General features: G+C 44.8%; 1 protein-coding gene across 1 annotated transcript in view; it reads left to right on the top strand.

Annotated features, from left to right (window-relative positions):
* Positions 1–4,130: 4,130 nt before the first annotated feature.
* LOC141134355 (uncharacterized) overlaps positions 4,131–23,180 on the top strand; it is a 145,568-nt gene continuing 126,518 nt past the window's right edge. Inside the window, 1 exon segment of the mRNA XM_073623923.1 lies at positions 4,131–5,712. Within this exon segment, the coding sequence (XP_073480024.1) occupies positions 4,152–5,712 (1,561 nt within the window). The 5' untranslated portion in view covers positions 4,131–4,151.

Below are 23,180 nucleotides of genomic sequence, written 5' to 3'. Positions count from 1 at the left end.
GTGACAGGAAGTGAAGCCAACTTTCAAAAAAGGGACACAAAGCCCAACCTAAAAAAAGACAAGCAGGGGTTCCAACATTCACTTGGTTTCCCTCAAATGCCCACAATTAGAATAGGATTGTCTTGAGCTCGATTTTAGATTGGTGCTCTAAATCAGTGCTTCTCAACCCTGTCCTCAAGTACCCCCAAAAGCCAATATTGAAGATTTTTCTTCATCTTGCACAGGTGCTTTAAATCCAAGTCAATGGCTTGGTATTTTGGACAGCTATTTTAGCTAAGATAAATTCACAAAACAAGTCCTGTCGGTGGTACTTAAAGACTGAGGCTGAGAACCACTGTGCTAAAATGGAAAATTGAATATTTGCCGCTCTGTAATTTTCCTTTCATGGTGACTATCCATGGCAGCATACGCACAATCCATGCATATGCTACCATGAAGGCACCAGGAAAATAGCTTTTAGACAAATCACACCTTTTTTGTTTTGCCATGCCAATCAGCATAGTTAAAGCTGCAGCTGGGAAATTGTTGCATGAAAATTAACAAAACACATAAAACAAAAAAGTGCTACAAATTTTATTGGTCAACAAAACAGGACTTGGAAAAGAGTAAGGAAAGCATAAAACACATGTATGTTAATTTGAGACACTAACAGAATATGGTTTTGAGGTCTGACCCTTTTGCAGGGGAAATTAACAGGAGTTAAAAGGACTACGCCCACAAACAGACATCTATTAAGGATTTAAACATTAGTCACAACATCTTGAAGAAGATTTTGCAAAATAATGCAGCACAGACAATTAAATCAAAGTGAAACAACCTACAAATGACACACGTTGAAAACATCAAAAATATTTCAGGGGGAAAAATCCCCCCACCCAAAAAATACAATAAAACAAAGTAAAAAAAACTTGCTCTAAAACACATCTGTTTTGCAAAGACATAAGAAAGAAAATACAAAGAGAAAATACATGTTTTACAAACTCTATAAAGACACCCAAATGTACTCTCTTGCCCCCCCCCCCCCCCCCCCACACACACACACACACACAATCTTGCCACTTTTCAGGGCAAGGTAAAGAATGCTATCTGCAAGCTTTATATAACATACCATATTTATCGGCGTATAACAGGCACCGGCGTATAACACGCACCCCAATTTAGGAGGGAATTTTAAGGAAAAAAAAACTTTTAGGAGGGAAGTTGAAGGAAAAAAAACTTACATTTAAATGCCCATCATTGCAGCCTTCTCAGTGCAGCCTTGCCCCAGTGCAGCCATGTCAGTGCAGCCATGTCAGTGCATCCTTGTCAGTGCAGCCTTCCCCAGTGCAGCCTTGTCAGTGCAGCCTTCCCCAGTGCAGCCTTGTCAGTGCAGCCTTGTCAGTGCAGCCTTCCCCAGTGCAGCTTTGTCAGTGCAGCCTTGTCAGTGCAGCCTTCCCCAGTGCAGCCTTGTCAGTGCAGCCTTCCCCAGTGCAGCCTTGTCAGTGCAGCCTTCCCCAGTGCAGCCTTCCCCAATGCAGCCTTGCATCCTGTGATCCCTGCCATCCTGTCTTTCAAAATCGCCGACCGCGATTTGAAAATGGCGCCGCCGGCGCCGAAATGCACAGAGCCGGTCCTCGGCTCTTCTCATCGGCTCTCATTTACTTTTGGCTCCACTCGTAGTCCCAAGCGGAGCTATCCGAACCTAGCCGAGTACACTCGGCTAGGTTCGGGCGGCGCTCGAGTGAAGACGAAAGTGGCCGAGAAGAGCCGAGGACCGGCACTGTGTATTTCGGCGCCGGCGGCGCCATTTTCAAATCGAGGTCGGCGATTTTGAAAATCTGACAGCTCCGGATCGCAGGGGATCAGCGTATAACACGCACCCGCGATTTTCCCCTGATTTTAAGGGGAAAAAAGTGCGTGTTATACGCCGATAAATATGGTTTGCGTGCTAAAGAGGCAATTGAAAACACATGCACAGTCCATGAAACACACAAAAATGCAAGTTCACCCAATCTAGAGACAGAACTTCAAAGTGGGTACACCTGTCCTTAAGTTACTCACCCAAAAAACACACTCTCTGAGCATTCCCAGAAACATCCAAGTGCTGTTCACACACAAAAGAAGAAAAAAAAGCAAAGTCCCTGAGCATGCCCACACCAATCCAAATGCATTTCACACACCAAAAGGCACAGGAAAAAATCAAAGTCCCTGAGTATGCCCAGACCAACCCAAATGCAGCTAGCACAAAATAAGCCCCACCCCCCTGCCCAAAATTAAGAACATCATCCAAGCATGCTACAAAATTACAGATGAGACAAACACCCCCCGGTCCAGGGGGCAAACAAAGAGCGTAACATGGGCAAAAGTTATACAACAAATATCATTGCAGTCTATGGGAACTGACTTGTTAATTTTGCTAGTCCCCACTTGGCTGGCTTATCTTCTAGTTATTGGCCTTAAAATGGGTATGGGGCCCAAGTCCCACCCTAAGGGACATATATCACCAATTTGGACAATTCCAAAAACGAAACAAGGAAAAGTGCCTTTAAAAATGCTTAAAAGCTAGTGTAGCAATAACTCACGGTGGAGCTGCTGGTTTATTTTTGGGCCTGTCCTCTATTCTTCTCACCCCTCTTAAGTTGTTCAATCCCCTTGACACAGCTGTAGTGCAGTGTTGTAATGATATTAGTTCCAACTTTAACCCACAACATACACTTATATTTATTTACCTCTACCTGGGTGCTTGTAGCTCCACCTGCAGGAGAAATAACAACACTGCACACAAACTTCTGTAATAACCAAAATAACTTCTTTTTTGGGTAAATGATATATTTTATATAAAGATTTATTACAGTGACTACACTATCACACCAACGTAGTGCAACAGTATAGTAAATAGTTGACAGTCTTGGTAACATACACAAATATACCTAAATATATATTTATACCAGGGAGCTCCCCCTGCTCTAAACCGTAAAGTCCCTACCCTTTGTAACTAGATGCAGGGCCCTGCAATAAAAGAGATAGTCTTGACGTCTTCAATCTTCGCTAGCTATGAAATGGTAATTGTAATCCACAGAGAGTTCTTCTGAGGTGTTGCGCAGTGTAAGGTAATACACAAAGGCAATTATTATCCAGCAAACTGATTAAGTGTTCTTATACGAAAAAGACAGACATCTAGTGTCAGCTCTCGAATATTGTAGTCTATGCAAATGTAATATTCTCCAACTCAGCTTGTTCCATGGGACTATCTGTCCCAGCAACAATCTGTGAAAGTTCTAAGTGTGTGTATTATTAAACAAACTTCCGGGTTTTAACCCTCTCACCACATGGGATCCGGGCAGATGGATGTCTCAGTTTCAGCAGTTCTCAGTCCATATGGAGCCACCACCAAGCCATCACACTGTTCCATTTACTAACGACTGTGAGTCCTCAGTTACCTCCCCATGGGTCTCCGGAACAATCATATATATATGTGTATTTAAAAGGTGTCACCTGATGCCCCTAGGTTCATACCTGAATATATGGCTTCATGTACACGGGACGTTGTTACAACCTCTCCTGAACGATTTAACTTGACAGATAATAAACCACATTTAAAAACGTTTGTTTTGCCACATTTACATGTTTTGCCAAATAGCCAAAAATGAAAAACACCTGTATACTAAACGTGGCTAAACGTGAGTTACCGCGTTTAGAAGCGTTTGGCGCTTGAACTGTTCAGAAACGGACCAGTCAGATCTCCGCTTTCCTCTATGGGGGGATCGGATGAAAATGGACAGACGGTCCGCAGGCGGATGGAAAAATAGGGTTTTCGGTTTCAGTTTCGGAGCATAGCAGAGACTGATGTCATCGGATATTCATCCGCTGACATCCGCTGTCCCATAGGAATACATGTATGTCTGTTTTTCATCCGAAAACGGATGGATGAAAAAGGGACATACGAAAGGGGCCTTAGTGTGTTCTTCTTTACACCCATCTTTCCCTCTTTCTCTTAAAGTTGGGAGGTTTGATTATCTTTACTACTGTGGAAAAAAAACCTTCCTTTTCAATACTTTAATAATACAGATCTGGATCAGCCTCACCCTGTGTAGGAGAATGTGACCCTCCCAACTGCATTCTTCTCCGGTGTCAGAGATTTTCACTTTCATTTCTCTCTTCTACTGTCAACGATGGCGTCTAACCTGAGAGCTGAGCTGGAATGTTCCATCTGTCTGAACATTTATACAGATCCTGTAAACCTGAGATGTGGACACAACTTCTGCCGGGTCTGTATTGATCGTGTGCTGGATACACAGGGGGGGTCTGGAGGATATTCCTGTCCTGAATGCAGAGAGAAGTTTCCGGATCGGCCTGCACTGCAGAGGAACATATGACTACGTAACATAGTGGAGAATTTCCTGTCTGCTCAGCCAGATCAGGAGGAGTCCGGGGTCTTCTGTACTTACTGTGTGGACTCTCCTGTACCTGCTGTTAGATCCTGTCTGCTCTGTGAGGTTTCTCTGTGTGATAAACACCTGAGAGTCCACAAAAAGTCCCCAGAACACGTCTTATGTGACCCCACCTTGTCCATGGAGAGCAGTAAATGCTCTGTCCATAAGAAGATCCTGGAGTATTACTGCACTGAGGATGAGACCTGTATCTGTGTGTCCTGTAGTTTGGCTGGAGAACATCGAGGACACCAGGTGGAGATGCTGGATGAGGCTTCTGAGAAGAAGAAGGAGACACTGAGGAATGTTCTGCAGAAACTTCTGACAAAGAGAGAGGAGACGGAGGAAAGAGTCCAGAGACTACAGGAACACAGGAGTAAAGTAGAAGAAGAAGCATCTGGTGACACCGAGAGAGTCACTGTCCTGTTTAGAGATCTCAGGAGACGTCTGGAAGACCTGGAGAAGAGAATCCTGAGGGAAATCTCCGGGAGGGCAGAGCGGATCTCCATCTCCATCCAGGATCTGGAAATAAAGAAGGAGGAGTTGTCCAGGAAGATACGTCACATTGAGGAGCTGTGTAACATGACGGATCCACTGACTGTCTTACAGGAATCAGACACAGGTGACTTGTGTGATACTGAGGATGGAGATAATGAGGACAGAGAGAGACATGAGAAGCTCCTCCATGATGGAGGGGGTCTGGATGTGGATGGGATATCACACACATTACACACATTATCTGATACAATAACAGAGGTAAATGTATCCTTCTATATACAGGGAGCTGCAGACATATTACTGGATGTAAACACAGCTCATAATGATCTCCATATATCAGATGACAGGAAAACTGTATCCAGGTCATATAGAGACCAGAATCGTCCAGAAACTCCAGAGAGATTTCAGGGTTATCCTCAGGTGTTGAGCAGTCGGAGTTTCTCCTCAGGGAGACATTACTGGGAAGTGGATGTCGGGAAATCAGATTGGTGGATAGTCGGGATGTGTTACCCCAGTATAGACAGGGGGAGGGGTCAGTCACTGATTGGATGGAATAACAAGTCCTGGGGTTTGTGGAGGAATGGTGATCAGTATTGGGTGATACATGACAGTAATAAGATCCCCTTACTCCCCAATATCTCCAGTAACAGAGTCAGGATAGATCTGGATTATGAGGTCGGACGGATCTCCTTTTATGATCTGTGTGACCCGATCCGACATCTCCACACCTTTACCACCACCTTCACTGAGCCCCTCCATGCTGGGATAAATATAGGGAGAGGTTGTGTAAAGATCTGTGGGGGGAATAGGGAATAATAGTAATAGTGAGAACTCAGCCCAGAGACTGGTGATGTCACAGGGATGGGTGGGATTAGTAGAATATTCAGCCAATAGGATAAAGCAGTGGGTGGGACTTCCGTCAGTGCCCTGCAGGTTTTTGTTAAATGTGAGATTTCTCCCTAATAGTAATAGTGAATGACATGTTCCTATTTGTCAGTAAAGAGGGGTGTGGCCTATCTATATAATTATCTATCTATCTATCTATCTATCTATCTATCTATCTATCTATCTATCTATCTATCTATCTCATGACAATTACTTTCATTGTAATCATTAAACAGAAAGTTATCACAGTGTGTGACATCAGCAATCTCCTCCTCTGGCCCCTCCCCCCTACTCTCTGCCCCTCCCCCACATGCAGTCACTCTGTGCGGGGTGCAGTGCGGTCGCTGTGATTGGATAGGATGGGGTCACCTCTCCTCTCTTTCCTCCTCCTATTCCATACAATCTATACTAAATAGAGATGAAAAGAAATGTAACAATCTCAGAGGAAATATATGAAGAAGGGATCTAGAGATTTACTGCTAAGACAATAAAATGTGATGTATCATTAAAGTGTATGTCCACCCATAATGTTTTCTTTTCTTAGTTTTGGATGGAGTGGGGAGAATTAGAACCCCTGTCAGGTTTTTACTGCTATCCAGATCTCCATTAAAGAGATTTCTCCTCACTTCCTGTCCCGGTGACAAGATTTTACCAAGCAGGAAGTGAGGGGAGCTCTCCACAATTATAATAAAATCTGACTGGGGCTCTAGCCTTCCCCTATTCTACTAAAAATGTATGTCTGGGTCCCCTTTGCTGATTTCCTCTCACTTACTGCCCAGTACAATGTTGTCAGCAGGACAGGAAGTGAGGGGAATCCCCAGATATCAGTAAAAACACAACAGGGGTTCTAATCCTCCCTCACTCCCCTCAAAACTATGAGGAAAAGTTCTTAGCTTGGCATAGACTTTAATAGAATGTATCAGTAATATAATTGTGTTGGTGTCACTGTTATCAGCACTGAGATGTATATTGCTGTGCAGCATGTTCTCCGGTCTCACCTCATCTTCCCCACCAGAGAGGACAATACCTTACAGAGACACGGCACACATTAGGCTGGTAATATGTAGAATATACGGGAAGACAAAGAGGGTGAGACCGGAGAACACTATCAGGGCTGCTGTTAGAAATCATGGGGCCCCGTACATTACCTGACAGGGACCCCAAGCCTGGATGGGTGTGTGGGGTCAGGTGTATGGCCCTGAACACGGCTTACTTATTCATGTGACCAAAGTACTTGTGTGAATGAACCCTTAATTATGTTTTTTTTTGTTTTATTTATATTAAAAAAATTAACATTCCTGTAGGCAGTGGGGGGCTTTGGTGAAATATTAGGGGTCTAAACAGTCTGCTGATGTTTCACTTTTAAGACAGAGGAAGTGATTGAGGACAGAGATCTCCAATCCTTTCTCTGCAGCTGAAGCTGCAGGGAATGAAGAAACAGGAGGTGCTCTGTACAGAGGCTTTCTGTTCAATCACAAACTGAAGCATAGTAAACACACTTCAATTATGAATGAACACAGAAGTGATCATTATCAATCACTCACTGTGTTCACTGAGAAAAAGAAGGGGCTGATAAATATGACATATCTACTGGTCCTCCTGTGTGCCCGCAGCAGCTGACAGCCAGTGGGAGAGAGAGGAGGAGAAGCTGACAGAGCTGTGGGGAGAAGAGGGCCACCATGGGATTAGAGCTGTGGGGAATGGGGATTGTGGACAGGAGAGGGGTGATCAGAGCAGTGGGGGGGCCAGTCTATGAAACCGATCCCCCTGTGGCTCCCCCTGCAGCAACTGGTGGGAAGGAGAGAAGGAGAAGTCATCTGTACTGTGGGGGAGATGGTGGGGGCTCTGAGCTGTGATCAGCAGCTTTTTGAACTGCCTGCACCATAAAGCTGCCCAGACCCCATACAGGAGGGCCGGTTCTACCCCCTCTGTGGCCCTGAACACGCTGAACAGCAAATATACATCACAGTGCTGCTAACAGTCACACCATCTGATTGGTTGCTCCGGGTCTCACACTCTGCACTACTGTGCTGAATAAGAAGAGATGTATTATGGGAAAAGGGAAACACGGGGTTAATCTGTTACTTTATCTTTCTGAAAGCCTACGAGGGAAGCCGGGGGGCCAAATACTGTATATGACATTGTCTGGAGGTCACAAAAATATCACATTGCCTAGGGGCCCCAAATATATCATATGGCTTGGGAACACAAGTATGTGACATTCTCCAGGATTCTCCAAATATGCCCCAGTCCCTGGGGGCCCAAATATGTCACATTGTGTGGAAGCCTGAAAAATCTAACATTGCTGGGGGCCCCAAACATTTTCAAGGGTCTGGTGACAGGGCCGAGCCAAAGAGTTACAGAAGAGGTGGCCAGCTTGGGTACTTCAGCGGGATGGGGGCACAAAAATGGCAGAACCTGCAACCTATACTGCTATAGTTCACAGCTCATGGGGGGGGGACACTTTGATTTTTTGCCTTGGGTGCTAAAGGAGTCTGTCTGGGGCCCCAAGTGTGTCTCAATACCTAGGGATCTTATATGAGACTTTATTTATTTTTTGAGACCCAAGTATGTCACATTGCTTTTGGACCCCAAATGGTCTTAACCACTTCAGCCCTGGACCATTTGGCTGCCAAATGACCGGGCCACTTTTTGCGATTCGGCACTGCGTCGCTTTAACTGACAATTTCGCGGTCGTGCGACGTGGCTCCCAAACAAAGTTGACGTCCTTTTTTTCCCACAAATAGAGCTTTCTTTTGGTGGTATTTGATCACCTCTGCGGTTTTTATTTTTTACGCTATAAACACAAATAGAGCGACAATTTTGAAAATGAAAGCAATGTATATATTTTTTTTGGTTTGTGCAAAAGTTATAGCGTCTACAAAATAGGGGATAGTCTTATGGCATTTTTATTAATATATATTTTTTTTTACTAGTAATCAGCGATTTTTATTGTGACTGCTACATCATGGTGGACACATCGGACAATTTTGACACATTTTTGGGACCATTGGCATTAATACAACGATCAATGCTATAAAATTACATTAATTACTGTAAAAATGTCACTGGCAGTGAAGGGGTTAAGTGTGTCCTAGGGAGTGATTCTAACTGTCTGGGGGATGGGCTAGCAGTGACATGACACTGATCACTGCTCCCGATGAGGGGGAGCAGACGATCAGTGTCCTGTCACTAGGCAGAACAGGGAGATTCTTTGTTTACACTGACATCTCCCCATTCTTCAGGCGCGCACGCACGGCGGAAAATTCAAAGTGATGTACAGGTATGTTACTTTGCCCAGCCGTGCCATTATGCCGATGTATATCGGCGTGAGACGGTCTTTAAGTGGTTGAAGAGACTCTGTCACTTGTCCACTCAGGGCCAACCCACTTATATTCCCCATCATTGCTCTCCTCTGATGCTTCGTTCCTCATGTGGGTTCCATGTTGGAATATGTCAGAGCTTACACAGGATGGGATGGATGATGTCACCCCTCCCCCTCGCTCATGTGACAGTATTCAAGTCTGGTGATTGGCTGCTTAGGCCTGAGCATTGTATGCTGGGAGAACATGATCCCTCATACCCGGGAAATTGGGAACCTAGCAAGGGCTTTAATGGAGCTACAACATATTGGGGAACAGCAAAGGAGAATATATAGGGGGGTTTTGGAGGGTTTTTAAGAGAACCTCCCACTTTACCCTAAAAGGACAAAGTGGGTGGAGTCTCTTTATCCCGCCTCTGGGCTGGCCAAAGGTTCCTCAGTCAGTATGACTATGTTCAGTGGTAAGAGGTGATGGGGTGCACTGATCTGGGGGTGCAGTGTTTACCTGGAGAGATGTACTTACTGGTATTTATAGACTGCAATATAACAATGTACACTTCTCCGGCTCTGAGTGTGGATGTACATGGAGACTCTATAGGGGGTGTACGGCTGCTGCATTACTTACAGAAGGGGGCGGGGCATTATTATCTATAGTATAAGATTACAATATGTAGTAGAAACAAGAATATAATAAGTTTGAAGATTGTGTCATTCTTTTTCATCATATATTTCGCTGTCATCATGTATGATTGATAACTGTATCTACATTATTATATCATATATTATATCACTTTTATAATGGATCCTAATATAATGTGTCCTCGTAGAATGGATCATCATTAGAATTTCAATGGGATCTCTTTTATAACTACTGACTTAATATTGTATCACTTATACTGATTTTTAGGTTTTTGTTTTATTTGATTTTTAGATTTAAGTCACATGATAATTGCACAAATCAAAATAATATTTTTGCTGAAAATACAGGAAAATCATTATTAGTGGATACAAATACAACATAACTTACAAAATCCCTTCTAATTCTAGAACATGAACCTGTATTGAGCTAATAAATAACAAATATTTATAAATTGTAATTTGTGGGGTTTTTTTGCAAACCAGTGAGAATTAAAGGAACACAGAACTGTAAATAGGCGACTTACACTGACCAATGGCGGCAGCCAGTTGGGGTTAAGAAAAATTTCACAACACTCCCCTTCTATAGAATTTGTTCTAATGATTGACTTCTGCTGAGCAGGGACGGCCACACACTGATTGACATTGAGCCGATCCCCTCTGAACCGGCTGAATTTCCATCCATGTATGGCCAGCTTTAGGGCTCATTCACACTAGGGGCAGGGACTGACACTCCTTCGAAAAGTGGTCCATACTCAGATCAAATGCAGCGCCACCACCCTGCAACCATATGCATTGCACATGGATATGGGGTGGTTGCAGAGTGTCCCTATCTACTGTAGAGTCCGGAGGGAAGGGTTCCTCTGGGCACGACTGACCTGGAAGCTGCAATCAGAATCATTTGATGGAAACCAGATCCTATGAAATTAATGAATGGGTCATGTTAGGTGGGCGGTGGTATCTGCCGAATGCATTAAATGGGTACCAGCTTTGCTTCATGGCTGTGGCATGTCTACATCCCTGATTGGCAAAAAAAAGGGGGGAGAAGAGCTTTAGGGACTTTAAGGAAGCCCAGACCTGGTGAGGTCACGTATTTCCATCCCTACGGGACTTTAAATGAAATCATGGCCTGGTAAGGTCATATATTTCCATCCCTGACAAGTCAAAAACAAAGGAATTGGGGAAAGTGGGACTTTGAATGAAGCACTTGGTAGCGTATAGATAGTTAGCTGAACAAGGGAACTTTATTTTGTGTACATAGTTGGTAACCATACATATAGTGTTCATATCAATAAAATAGGTAAGCATTGGGGTACATATAGTTAACCATAATTTGGCAATACATATGTCTCAAATGCAATCAATGGTAAAGTTCAGGCAAGATAAAAACAAAATGGTACAAATGATGATACAAAGCCGTGAATAAGACCATAACAAAATTCCCAGAGTTCAACCTGAGGTGGGTTAGATAAGGTTAAAATTACGAGGTAATGCCTGCAGGACCTGAGGCCTCACTTTAGCCTGTAGAGGTACAATTACATAAGAAGTTGAGATCTGGATGTATTTGAGTAAAAAACGCATCAATTAGCTCTACGCGTTTCGTGGCTACTTCGCCACTCGTCAGGAGCATGCGTGTAATCTATGGTGGAAATAATAAAGGAAAAACAAAAAAGCTGTCAATAATGATGGGGTAGAGTAGAGCCCCAATCAGCATCAAAGTGCATACTTACCAGTTGAGGTCCAACGGTTACCAGTACACTGACATGGTGCCAGGAATAACAGGCGACATTCCCTACCGGGGGCCGTGGTGGACAGCCCAGCGGGGGCACCAAGAAGTCAGCGATCGAGGCGGGCACGGGACCACAAGGTATCTCTAGGAGAGAATATTGAGAGAGAAAGAGGTGAGGGATAGTGAGGTAGACAGGGGCTAAAGAGTTAGCAAGTGATGAAGGAGAAAAAGAGGGGACCGTGCAGAGAAAACTGTGTGTCGACATCACGCCTCCCACGCTGCACGTGCGGCGTTCCCCGCGCCGTCACGTGGGCATGCTTGGGTTTCCACACTTGTTGACAGCGGAGGAGACTGGCTTGCCGGCGAGTCGGGGTATACTTCCGACTGTCGGCGTCCCTCCCCCGCAACGTGCAACACGGCGTGATGGGGGTGGGCGGCCCTTCGGTGGTGTTCATAGGGGCGGCCTTCCGGGCGGTCCGGGCACATGAGGCTCTCCCTTCACTTACCTCCACACACAGGACTCTTGGCTCCTTGTCCATACAGGTACTTACTCACTTCTCACGTCTCACTTTTCCCAGCGTGGCACTGGTTTTCTGGTTTCATCTTGGTCGGTGGTCACTCCCTCTGGCATCACTCAGAGCTGCCAGCACCCCACTTTTAATTTTAGTTTTCTCTGCACGGTCCCCTCTTTTTCTCCTTCATCACTTGCTAACTCCTTAGCCCCTGTCTACCTCACTATCCCTCACCTCTTTCTCTCTCAATATTCTCTCCTAGAGATACCTTGTGGTCCCGTGCCCGCCTCGATCGCTGACTTCTTGGTGCCCCCGCTGGGCTGTCCACCACGGCCCCCGGTAGGGAATGTCGCCTGTTATTCCTGGCACCATGTCAGTGTACTGGTAACCGTTGGACCTCAACTGGTAGGTATGCACTTTGATGCTGATTGGGGCTCTACTCTACCCCATCATTATTGACAGCTTTTTTGTTTTTCCTTTATTATTTCCACCATAGATTACACGCATGCTCCTGACGAGTGGCGAAGTAGCCACGAAACGCGTAGAGCTAATTGATGCGTTTTTTACTCAAATACATCCAGATCTCAACTTCTTATGTAATTGTACCTCTACAGGCTAAAGTGAGGCCTCAGGTCCTGCAGGCATTACCTCGTAATTTTAACCTTATCTAACCCACCTCAGGTTGAACTCTGGGAATTTTGTTATGGTCTTATTCACGGCTTTGTATCATCATTTGTACCATTTTGTTTTTATCTTGCCTGAACTTGTACCATTGATTGCATTTGAGACATATGTATTGCCAAATTATGGTTAACTATATGTACCCCAATGCTTACCTATTTTATTGATATGAACACTATATGTATGGTTACCAACTATGTACACAAAATAAAGTTCCCTTGTTCAGCTAACTATCTATACGCTACCAAGTGCTTCATTCAAAGTCCCACTTTCCCCAATTCCTTTGTTTTTGACTTGTCAGGGATGGAAATATATGACCTTACCAGGCCATGATTTCATTTAAAGTCCCGTAGGGATGGAAATACGTGACCTCACCAGGTCTGGGCTTCCTTAAAGTCCCTAAAGCTCTTCTCCCCCCCTTTTTTTTGCATAACAGAACCAGGGATGGAAGCACTTGGTTATGCCCCATGATTTTACCTCCATTATCCCCTTGCATCTATTGACCTGATGTGAAGCCTCCCCTGTTTATTTAATTAGTTTATAATTGTTTTACAATTTTCATTCACCAATGCTTTCTTTTCATTTTAATATCCAAGTCATCTATTTGTTCCCGGAGTGCAGGGTTGCCGAACTGTGGCAGGGTTGCCATGGCATCGGGTTTTTCCTGATCCGGGGGCTGTGACGCACACTACGGGCCTCCGCCTAACCCCGCCTCCTATGACGCCTTGGGGAGGCGGCGGCACCTTACTGTGTGTCGACATCACGCCTCCCACGCTGCACGTGCGGCGTTCCCCGCGCCGTCACGTGGGCATGCTTGGGTTTCCACACTTGTTGACAACGGAGGAGACTGGCTTGCTGGCGAGTCGGGGTATACTTCCGACTGTCGGCGTCCCTCCCCCGCAACGTGCAACACGGCGTGATGGGGGTGGGCGGCCCTTCGGTGGTGTTCATAGGGGCGGCCTTCCGGGCGGTCCGGGCACATGAGGCTCTCCCTTCACTGACCTCCACACACAGGACTCTTGGCTCCTTGTCCATACAGGTACTTACTCACTTCTCACGTCTCACTTTTCCCAGCGTGGCACTGGTTTTCTGGTTTCATCTTGGTCGGTGGTCACTCCCTCTGGCATCACTCAGAGCTGCCAGCACCCCACTTTTAATTTTAGTTTTCTCTGCACGGTCCCCTCTTTTTCTCCTTCATCACTTGCTAACTCTTTAGCCCCTGTCTACCTCACTATCCCTCACCTCTTTCTCTCTCAATATTCTCTCCTAGAGATACCTTGTGGTCCCGTGCCCGCCTCGATCGCTGACTTCTTGGTGCCCCCGCTGGGCTGTCCACCACGGCCCCCGGTAGGGAATGTCGCCTGTTATTCCTGGCACCATGTCAGTGTACTGGTAACCGTTGGACCTCAACTGGTAGGTATGCACTTTGATGCTGATTGGGGCTCTACTCTACCCCATCATTATTGACAGCTTTTTTGTTTTTCCTTTATTATTTCCACCATAGATTACACGCATGCTCCTGACGAGTGGCGAAGTAGCCACGAAACGCGTAGAGCTAATTGATGCGTTTTTTACTCAAATACATCCAGATCTCAACTTCTTATGTAATTGTACCTCTACAGGCTAAAGTGAGGCCTCAGGTCCTGCAGGCATTACCTCGTAATTTTAACCTTATCTAACCCACCTCAGGTTGAACTCTGGGAATTTTGTTATGGTCTTATTCACGGCTTTGTATCATCATTTGTACCATTTTGTTTTTATCTTGCCTGAACTTGTACCATTGATTGCATTTGAGACATATGTATTGCCAAATTATGGTTAACTATATGTACCCCAATGCTTACCTATTTTATTGATATGAACACTATATGTATGGTTACCAACTATGTACACAAAATAAAGTTCCCTTGTTCAGCTAACTATCTATACGCTACCAAGTGCTTCATTCAAAGTCCCACTTTCCCCAATTCCTTTGTTTTTTACATCCCTGATTGGTGCCTCTGCAGTTAACGGGGAGCAGTTCAGGGCCAGTAAAACCATGGCTCAACTGATGGGTTTTACCACCCCCGAAATGCTAGCCTGAATGAGCCTCAGTGCTGATAAACTGCAGACAGCCAATCATAAGCAGCGTAGACCTTACTCATCCCACAGCTGCACGTATATATGACCCTTGAAGCACATGGAGGAAGGGGAATTTGTGGACATGGGGGTTCGGAGGACAGAGGGGGATCAAAGCCCACAGAAGATCAGAAGAGGTAGCAGAGAGCCACAGAGGGGAGAGGACACTACAACCCAAGAAGCAGGAATGGCACTAACTGCAGGGATCGAGGGGTGCCAACTTTTTGAATAAATAGTTGTAATCAACTACTATTCTACTCACTAGAGTGTGGGGATCATTTCTGGTATAAGTTGAAAAGTTGAAGGTTGCTGAAGCGACCATGAGCTTATTGCAAAAGCAAGAATGCAGCCAACATAAGTGATGCTGGGCTGGCCAGCTGGAAGCGGGTCTGTGCCGCCGTATTCCATACATCGATGACAGTGAAGCGGTTAAGAATTGACCATGGGTTATATGCTGCCACCTTCAGGTGAGGTCACTGGCAAACAATGTTGTTAGGACCACTTATATAACTGCTCCCAGCAATCCTCAATTTATTTTGCTAATTTTGCTAATGTCCTCAGGTGATGGACATCCTTTCCCTCTGCTAAGAACAGATCAGACCCTGCCACAAGGGAGACGTAGGGTGAGCCTATAAAAGCTGACTCTGGAACTGGACTCAGAGTGTTCTACAGGTCCAGAGCAGTGGTGATCTGAGTCTCAGTAGTTTCAGTCCCACAGAGGAGAGGCCATCTGGTAGTACATCCCCTGTGAAGGTGCCTTTTCCCGGTGTGGTGAGTCTGAGCCTTTGCCCCTTCCCCTGACCCTTGTGACATATGTCGGACAGAAGGAAAATAAGACATGGGAGCTGCCTAGCACACACCATGCACAGGGCAATGATGGGGTTGTTCAGGGTTCCTCTCAAAACTTTGTCTCCACACCTCAACATTTTCCTTATCTCCTTGTGTACTTCCCATTCCTCCTTTTAAACTACAGTAGAGAGGAATTTACTGCCTGTATGTCTGATGGCTGATATGGAAAGTTTCTGCACTCAGAGACCACTGGACACACAAGGCGTAAGCAGGAGATGGCAGAGTTCTTTTCCATTCAGTGTTCCAGAAAATCTTTTACAATCCTAATTTCACAATCTTTACTAAACAAAAAAAATAAGTTGTGCAACAATTGTCACCAAATAGTAAAAAAAAATAATTATTTTGTGAGAACCTGAGGGCTTGCCACATACTTTGAGCCTAGTTGTCTAACCATCATACAGTACACACGGTCGGATTTTCCAACGGGAAATGTTTGATGGGAGCTTGTTGTCGGAAACTCTGACAGTGTGTAGGCTCCATTGGACATTTTCCGTCGGAATTTCCAACAAACAAAATTTGAGATCTGGATCTCAAATTTTCCGACAACAAAATCTGTTGTCGGAAATTCTGATCGTGTGTACACAATTCCGAAGCACAAAATTCCACGCATGCTCGGAATCAAGCAGAAGAGCCGCACTGGCTATTGAACTTAATTTTTCTTGGCTCGTCGTACCTGTTGTACATCACCACGTTCTTGACGTTTGGAATTTCCGACAAGATTTGTGTGACCGTGTGTATGAAAGACAAGTTTGAGCCAACATCTGTCGGAAAAAAAACATGGATTTTGTTGACGGAATGTGTGATCGTGTGTCTGCGGCATAAAGCTGGTCATACACTGTAAGATTTCTCTCATTCAGCCACAACAACTGAATAGGACAAATCTATCAATTTCTTCACACCTATTCGGAGCGGATAGACAAATCTAAAGTGTCAGCTATTGTAGTCTGACATCTGTGGTTGTCAGAATACCCATACAGTGGCTGCATATGCATTTTTCCATGTATAGATAGAAGGATGTTGGATAGGAGTGTGTTGATAGGTCCATTCACTGAGCAAACTACGTCTGGTTCATCAGGAACTGGCAAAATTAGTTCTGTGTATGGGCCAGCTTTAGAGATCTTACTAGTGTTGCTGTTGATACCATGTTTATACAATGTGTGGAGAAAATGGCTGTAGCTGTAGTTTTGGCGGTTTGCTGGAAGCTTCCTGACTCATCACATGGGTGTCATGTCATTACACATGCATAAAACAACTTGGCTAAAGACTGCAGAACTTGCTTCTAAGAAGAAGAATCTGATTAGCATGGCCTTTGAAGGACAACATCTTCACATCTACTTTTGATTCCATTTTTAGGGATGCCTACTGGTGGCAAGAGCAGCTAACTTCAGCAGTAGAAAGCCTAAGAAACAGACTACAAAGTCTTCAAAATGTTCCTTTCATTTCTCCACCCCTGCATCTTACCCATCAAGACCCACCAAGCTTGGCTTCCAGTCTACTCACAAGTTCTTGGGCTCAAATTTTGATAAATTCTCAGACAAGCCTTCCATGAAAGGCGGTCATGGGACCACAATGAGGAGGGTCAAGCAAAGGTTTAAACTTCTGCAGAATCCTCCTACACCCACCCCACTGTCTCCAGCAGCATTCCTCCCAGGGCATATGTGTCTTTTTCAGCTGTTGGAGTGGAAGATAAAATATCCCCAAATAACCTCCATGCCACCTTCTATAATATTAGGGACTGTGCTACTCCACCATGAAAGGTAACCATTTGCCGCTGATTTGTCCAGAAGGAGATTCCTGCCCTTGACCAGCATGTGGAATGTAATGTGTGTGTTGCTGGACTGACATTGTACACATGTACACATGACAATGGAGATGTGGTCCAATTAGTATTGGCAGGGATGCTTCATATCATTCGAAGCATACTGGGTCAGACATATGGTGGCTGGGAAGAATGCAGGGCAGAGCAGAACACCGGAGTAGGTGGTGGTGCCACACATTTTGTCCGATTGTGACAGTACAGGCATCTCTATCCCATCCTCCTCACTTACTTCTTTCCTCTGACTCATTGGAACCAGCAGCCTTCCCCTAAGAACCACAGATCATATACAATATTCCAGGCTAAATGCTGCCATGCTGGGGACAGGAGCAATTCTGATTTAGAGCTGCTGGCAGCTCTCTAGGCTGAAAGGTGGCTGACCCCACACGATCTATATCCAGGCAAAGTCATGTGTGACAACAGCACTAAACTTATGGATGCCCCTCGCCTGGAAAAAAAGCACATGTACCTTGCCTGGCACATGTGCTAGTGGTTCATTGGATCATCATGAAGTGCCGTAGTGTTCAGTGAGTCTTTCGTCAGGCCAGAAGGGTTTGTGGCGCTTTGGGTGGTTATAACTTGCCTAGCAGAACTACAGCTCCAATATTAGCTGCCTCAACTGTGACACCTCCAGGCGTCAGAGCCGGCCAGAGTGGGAATGTAAGGTATGTACTACAACATGTTCTTTGATCCCTAGATATAACAAGTATTTAACCCTTGCAAAGCAGGCACGTTGCAAGGGTGTATTTTTAAAAATTCTCAGAATTGGGCTTTAAGAACTTCTTTGCTGCATTTCCTGATGGTGGCAGGATCCCTTCTGATAACTAACATGCCTCTGATCCTTTGATCCCTGAAAGAAGAAGCAACAATGGCAGCGGCTGCTTTAGCATTGCTTTGTAGGGTTTTTCAAACTACAGCAGACAGGCCTGGCTTTGGGCAGTGCCTTAATCACATGATTGCTGACTACATCAGGTCCAGGGCTGATGTAGGCACTCTCAGATACGTAGACCCTATATACTATTGGGTGTCAAGGCTGAATCATGGGCTGGAGCTTGCACATAGGGATGAGCCGCACCAGAACTTGCGAACAGGCAAAAAATTTGTTCAAACACGCGAACACCGTTAAAGTCTATGGGACACGAACATGAATAATCAAAAGTGCTAATTTTAAAGGCTTATATGCAAGTTATTGTCATAAAAAGTGTTTGGGGACCTGGGTCCTGCCCCAGGGGACAAGGATCAATGCAAAAAAAAGTTTTAAAAACGGCCGTTTTTTCGGGAGCAGTGATTTTAATAATGCTTAAGGTGAAACAATAAAAGTGTAATATCCCTTTAAATTTCATACCTGGGGGGTGTCTATAGTATGCCTGTAAAGGGGCGCATGTTTCCCGTGTTTAGAACAGTCTGACAGCAAAATGACATTTCAAAGGAAAAAAAGACATTTAAAACTACTTGCGGCTATTAATGAATTGCCGGTCTGACAATACATAAAAAAGTTCAAAAAGAAAAAGAAGATATCCCCCGTGGGGTTTTAAAGCAGCAAAAAATTATGAAAATAGGTTGTTACTTGAAAAAGTTTTTTTATTAATGGAACGTAACCATAATGGTTAAAATAGGAGCTGTGCTACAGGAGATAACACAAATGAAGCAAAAACAAATAATGACGACGTCTGTGCCCCATTATATGACGAAACACGCATCGGGAGGAGCTGACGTGCTGACATCTCGCGTGTGCCGTTCAAGGGATGGGTGTTTGTATGAGCCGGCCGGCTAATCTGCTTTTAATTACTACAATCTTGTAAGTGGCTTTCTTATTTCTCAAATAAATATGTCTGTCAGTATTACGCTATGGTACCCTTCTTTTATTCTGGAATACATCTGAACGGTATCTACATCCACCTACACTTGGTATCTGTGAACCATGAGTTTGGTGGTGCCTGCCTAGTATATAGATCAGCCTGAGGGTTCTTCCTGGTATCCATCTGTTTGGCTCCTGACCGGATAAAGGCCCTGGCTGGGTATAGGTCGCAAGCTTTTACTGCTTGCCATCTGGTAAGCGAGCATTTTGGGTGTTTAGCACTGGTGGTGCGGTGGAGGATAAAATTGAACTTTCTGATTACACTACAAGCTTGGTTCTACTATAAGCACTGTGGAATTAAGAAGATGGACTTTTTAGTTTAAATTCAATTCATTTTATATTTATAGAATAATATTTTCTTCACTATTTTTCACTTCCATATTGGTCTTTGTTGTTGGAATGTCCGATCAATGTCCGACCGTGTGTATGGGCATAACAAGGGGACCCCCAGATCCCGGCCCTCCCCCCTGTGTGAAATGGTAAGGGGGTACCCCTACCATTTAAAAAAAAACTGTCAAAAATGTTAAAAATGACAAGAGACAGTTTTTGACAATTCCTTTATTTAAATTCTTCTTCTTTCTTCTATCTTCTATCTCTCTTCGGTTTCTTCCTCAATCTTCTTCTTCTTCTGGTTCTTCTAGTTCTTCCTTCGGTGTTCTCATCCGGCATCTCCTCCGCGGCGTCTTCTTATCTTCTTCTCCTCGGGCCGCTCTGCATCCATGATGGCATGGAGGGAGGCTCCCGCTGTGTGACGCTTCTCTCTTCATCTTTTTCTTCATCTTTTTCTCTTCATCTTCTTCTCTTCATCTTCTTGTCTTCATCTTCTTTTCGGCCCGCTCCGCATCCATGATGGCATGGAGGGAGGCTCCCGCTGTGTGACGCTTCTCTCTTCATCTTTTTCTTCATCTTTTTCTCTTCATCTTCTTCTCTTCATCTTCTTGTCTTCATCTTCTTTTCGGCCCGCTCCGCATCCATGATGGTATGGAGGGAGGCTCCCGCTGTGTGACGCTTCTCCTCTTCTGACGGTTCTTAAATAATGGGGGGGCAGGGCCACCCGGTGACCCCGCCCCCTCTGACGCACGGGGAGTTGATGGGGAATTCCCTGTGGCATTTCCCGTGACCTCAGAGGGGTGGGGTCACCCGTTACGTAACCCCGCCCCCTTCTCTCACCCCCCCTCTTTTCCTGCAGCCTGCCAGGTTGCGTGCTCGGATAAGGGTCTGGTATGGATTTTTGGGGGGATCCCACGCCGTTTTTTTTTTAAATTTTGGCGCGGGGTTACCCTTAATATCCATACCAGACCTGAAGGGCCTGGTATGGAATTTAGGGGGACCCCCCACGTCATTTTTTTTTTTAAATTCTGGTTCGGGGTTCCCCTGTGGGGAATTCCCATGCCGTTTTTATCAATGAACTTTCATGTGTATTGTCGGACCGGCAATTCATTATTAGCCGCGAGTTGTTTTAAATGACTTTTTTTCCTTTGAAATGTAATTTTGCTGTCAGAATGTTCTAAACACGGGAAACATGCTCCCCTTTACAGTCATACTATAGACACCCCCAAGATATGAAATTTAAAGGGATATTACACTTTTATTGTTTCACTTTAAGCATTATTAAAATCACTGCTCCCGAAAAAACGGCCGTTTTTAAAACTTTTTTTGCATTGATCTATGTCCCCTGGGGCAGGACCCAGGTCCCCAAGCACTTTTTATGACAATAACTTGCATATAAGCCTTTAAAATTAGCACTTTTGATTTCTCCCATAGACTTTTAAAGGGTGTCCCGCGGCATTCGAATTTGCCGCGAACACCCCAAATTGTTCGCTGTTCGGCGAACTGGCGAACAGCCGATGTTCGAGTCGAACATGAGTTCGACTCAAACTCGAAGCTCATCCCTACTTGCACAGTATGCGCTGCAGCTTGTGGATTGCCCTGGAACAAGAAGGCCTTCGGCGCAGCAGTAGGTTTTTTTAGAAAGAGGAGAATACACCTATCCCCTGACAGTCGACCACTTTTATTAAAATGAACCAGTCTTGGATTACCAATGACTACAAAACCTCTGCCGCTGATACTATAGAATAGAATTAGACCTGCCACCATTACCAGCTTGTCACGCACCTGGTGAAGATCGAGCTAAAGAGGGGACTTCTCCTGCACCTCTTGTCAAACACCCCTGGTAGTGGGGACAGGACACAGAGTATCACAAAGGCCAATGTAGCAGGCAGTGGCAACTTGGTTGAAAGATCTGGATGACCATGGATCACCGGACAGGGACCAGAGACCAGTACACAGTGACACTTGATCAGTGAACAGGAACAAAGCCAGGACACAAGCCAAAAGGTCATGAACAGCCAGGCAGCAAGGTACAGGAACATTAGGCAAAGGAAGCATCAGGATTCAAGTTAGGGTCAGTTCACAGCTCGGGCAGTGAAATGCAAAAACGTAAGGAAGAAGCGGAGTCAGGGTACAAGCCAATACAGGTAGGCAGGAATCCAAAGATCTGTCAGAGGCAAGCTGGGTCAAGCACAGGAAGGCAAATATAGTAGGTCAGGGCACAGGTAGATCAGGAACTAGTTGAAGACCACTCAGCAATCTGTTCATATTACAATCCAGCCTTAATAGGCTGTTTGACGCCAATGCCAGGCATATACGTGTACACGCACCACATGTTTGCACGTGAATGCTAATACCCATCTTGCAGTGACCCCTTGCCCAGAATTTTGTCTTGTTCCAATACCTACTGGGCTTTTCTTACACAGCTCCCGCCACCTCTCCTTGTCCATTCTGGTGCTTCGGCACTGTAAAGATGCCAAACAATCTTTCCACAGCTGCCAGATTTCTAATGATTACTGTAGGGTAAATCCGGCATTGCAGTTTTAAGCCTACTCCTGGCACGGTGAAGGTGCCACACAATGTTTACGCAACTAGACCTCAACTGACACACTTCTAATATTTGCTGCTGGGAAAATGCTGTGTTGTGCCTAGAAGTTAGTGGATGCTAGGGCACCTAAAGTTATATGTGACTATTGTCTATCAGATAATATGCTCTATTTTTTCAAGATAAAACCCTGCCCTGCCTCTCACTCTTATATTTTGGCCTAACCAAGCTGTTTAAACTATCCAGCCACTGTACAATATTTGTGGCTATTGTCTTTCAGATAAAACAATTTTTTTTTCACTTTTTTTTTTCATTAAATTTTTTTGTGAGAATGCAATTAACAAGAACAATGGCCCCAACATTTGTCTGACAGGTTAAATCAAGAAAGACAATATATAGTATGTTAGCATAAGTTGAGAGAGACCTAGCGGTGCTGGGTCTAGTGGTGTACATTAAAAATATTTGAATGAATGGCAGTTGGACTAGTAAGTAGCAAGCAAAGGTAAGAGAGGGAGGCCTCAAGTTTTAGATTAACACATGTAATTCAATTTAAGAGAGGTACTGTATGGAATGTCAATTGGAGGATCATTGACTGAGTAGAGTCCTCTGGAGTGTGCCTTACATTCTCCTCTAGAGTGCCCCCTTACATCCTCCTCCAGAATTGCCCTGAATCTCTAGCAAAGTTCCCAGGATTCCAGACGGTACAATTGTCCCCTCAATAGCAGCCAGTTTGTCTTTGAAGATGGGGGCAAGTTGTCAAAGAAGAATACTTGCAGTGATTTTGGGGGATAAGAGCATTCTGTATGTGCTAGGGGGCACACTTTGGGAGGGGAGAGAAATTGTGTTGGAAGAGGGGGTTGAGTAAAAAATCTGACCCCCCCCAGCACAATATATCTCCCCTCCTAAAGTGCCCCCTAGCACATACAGCATGCTCTTATCCCCCAAAATCACTGCAAGTATTCTTTTTTGACAACTTGCCCCCTGTCTCTGTG

Source organism: Aquarana catesbeiana, linkage group LG03 (genome assembly GCF_042186555.1).
Source record: "Aquarana catesbeiana isolate 2022-GZ linkage group LG03, ASM4218655v1, whole genome shotgun sequence".
NCBI classification, from domain to species: Eukaryota; Metazoa; Chordata; class Amphibia; order Anura; family Ranidae; genus Aquarana; species Aquarana catesbeiana.
This window is presented reverse-complemented; position numbering and strand designations above follow the sequence as displayed.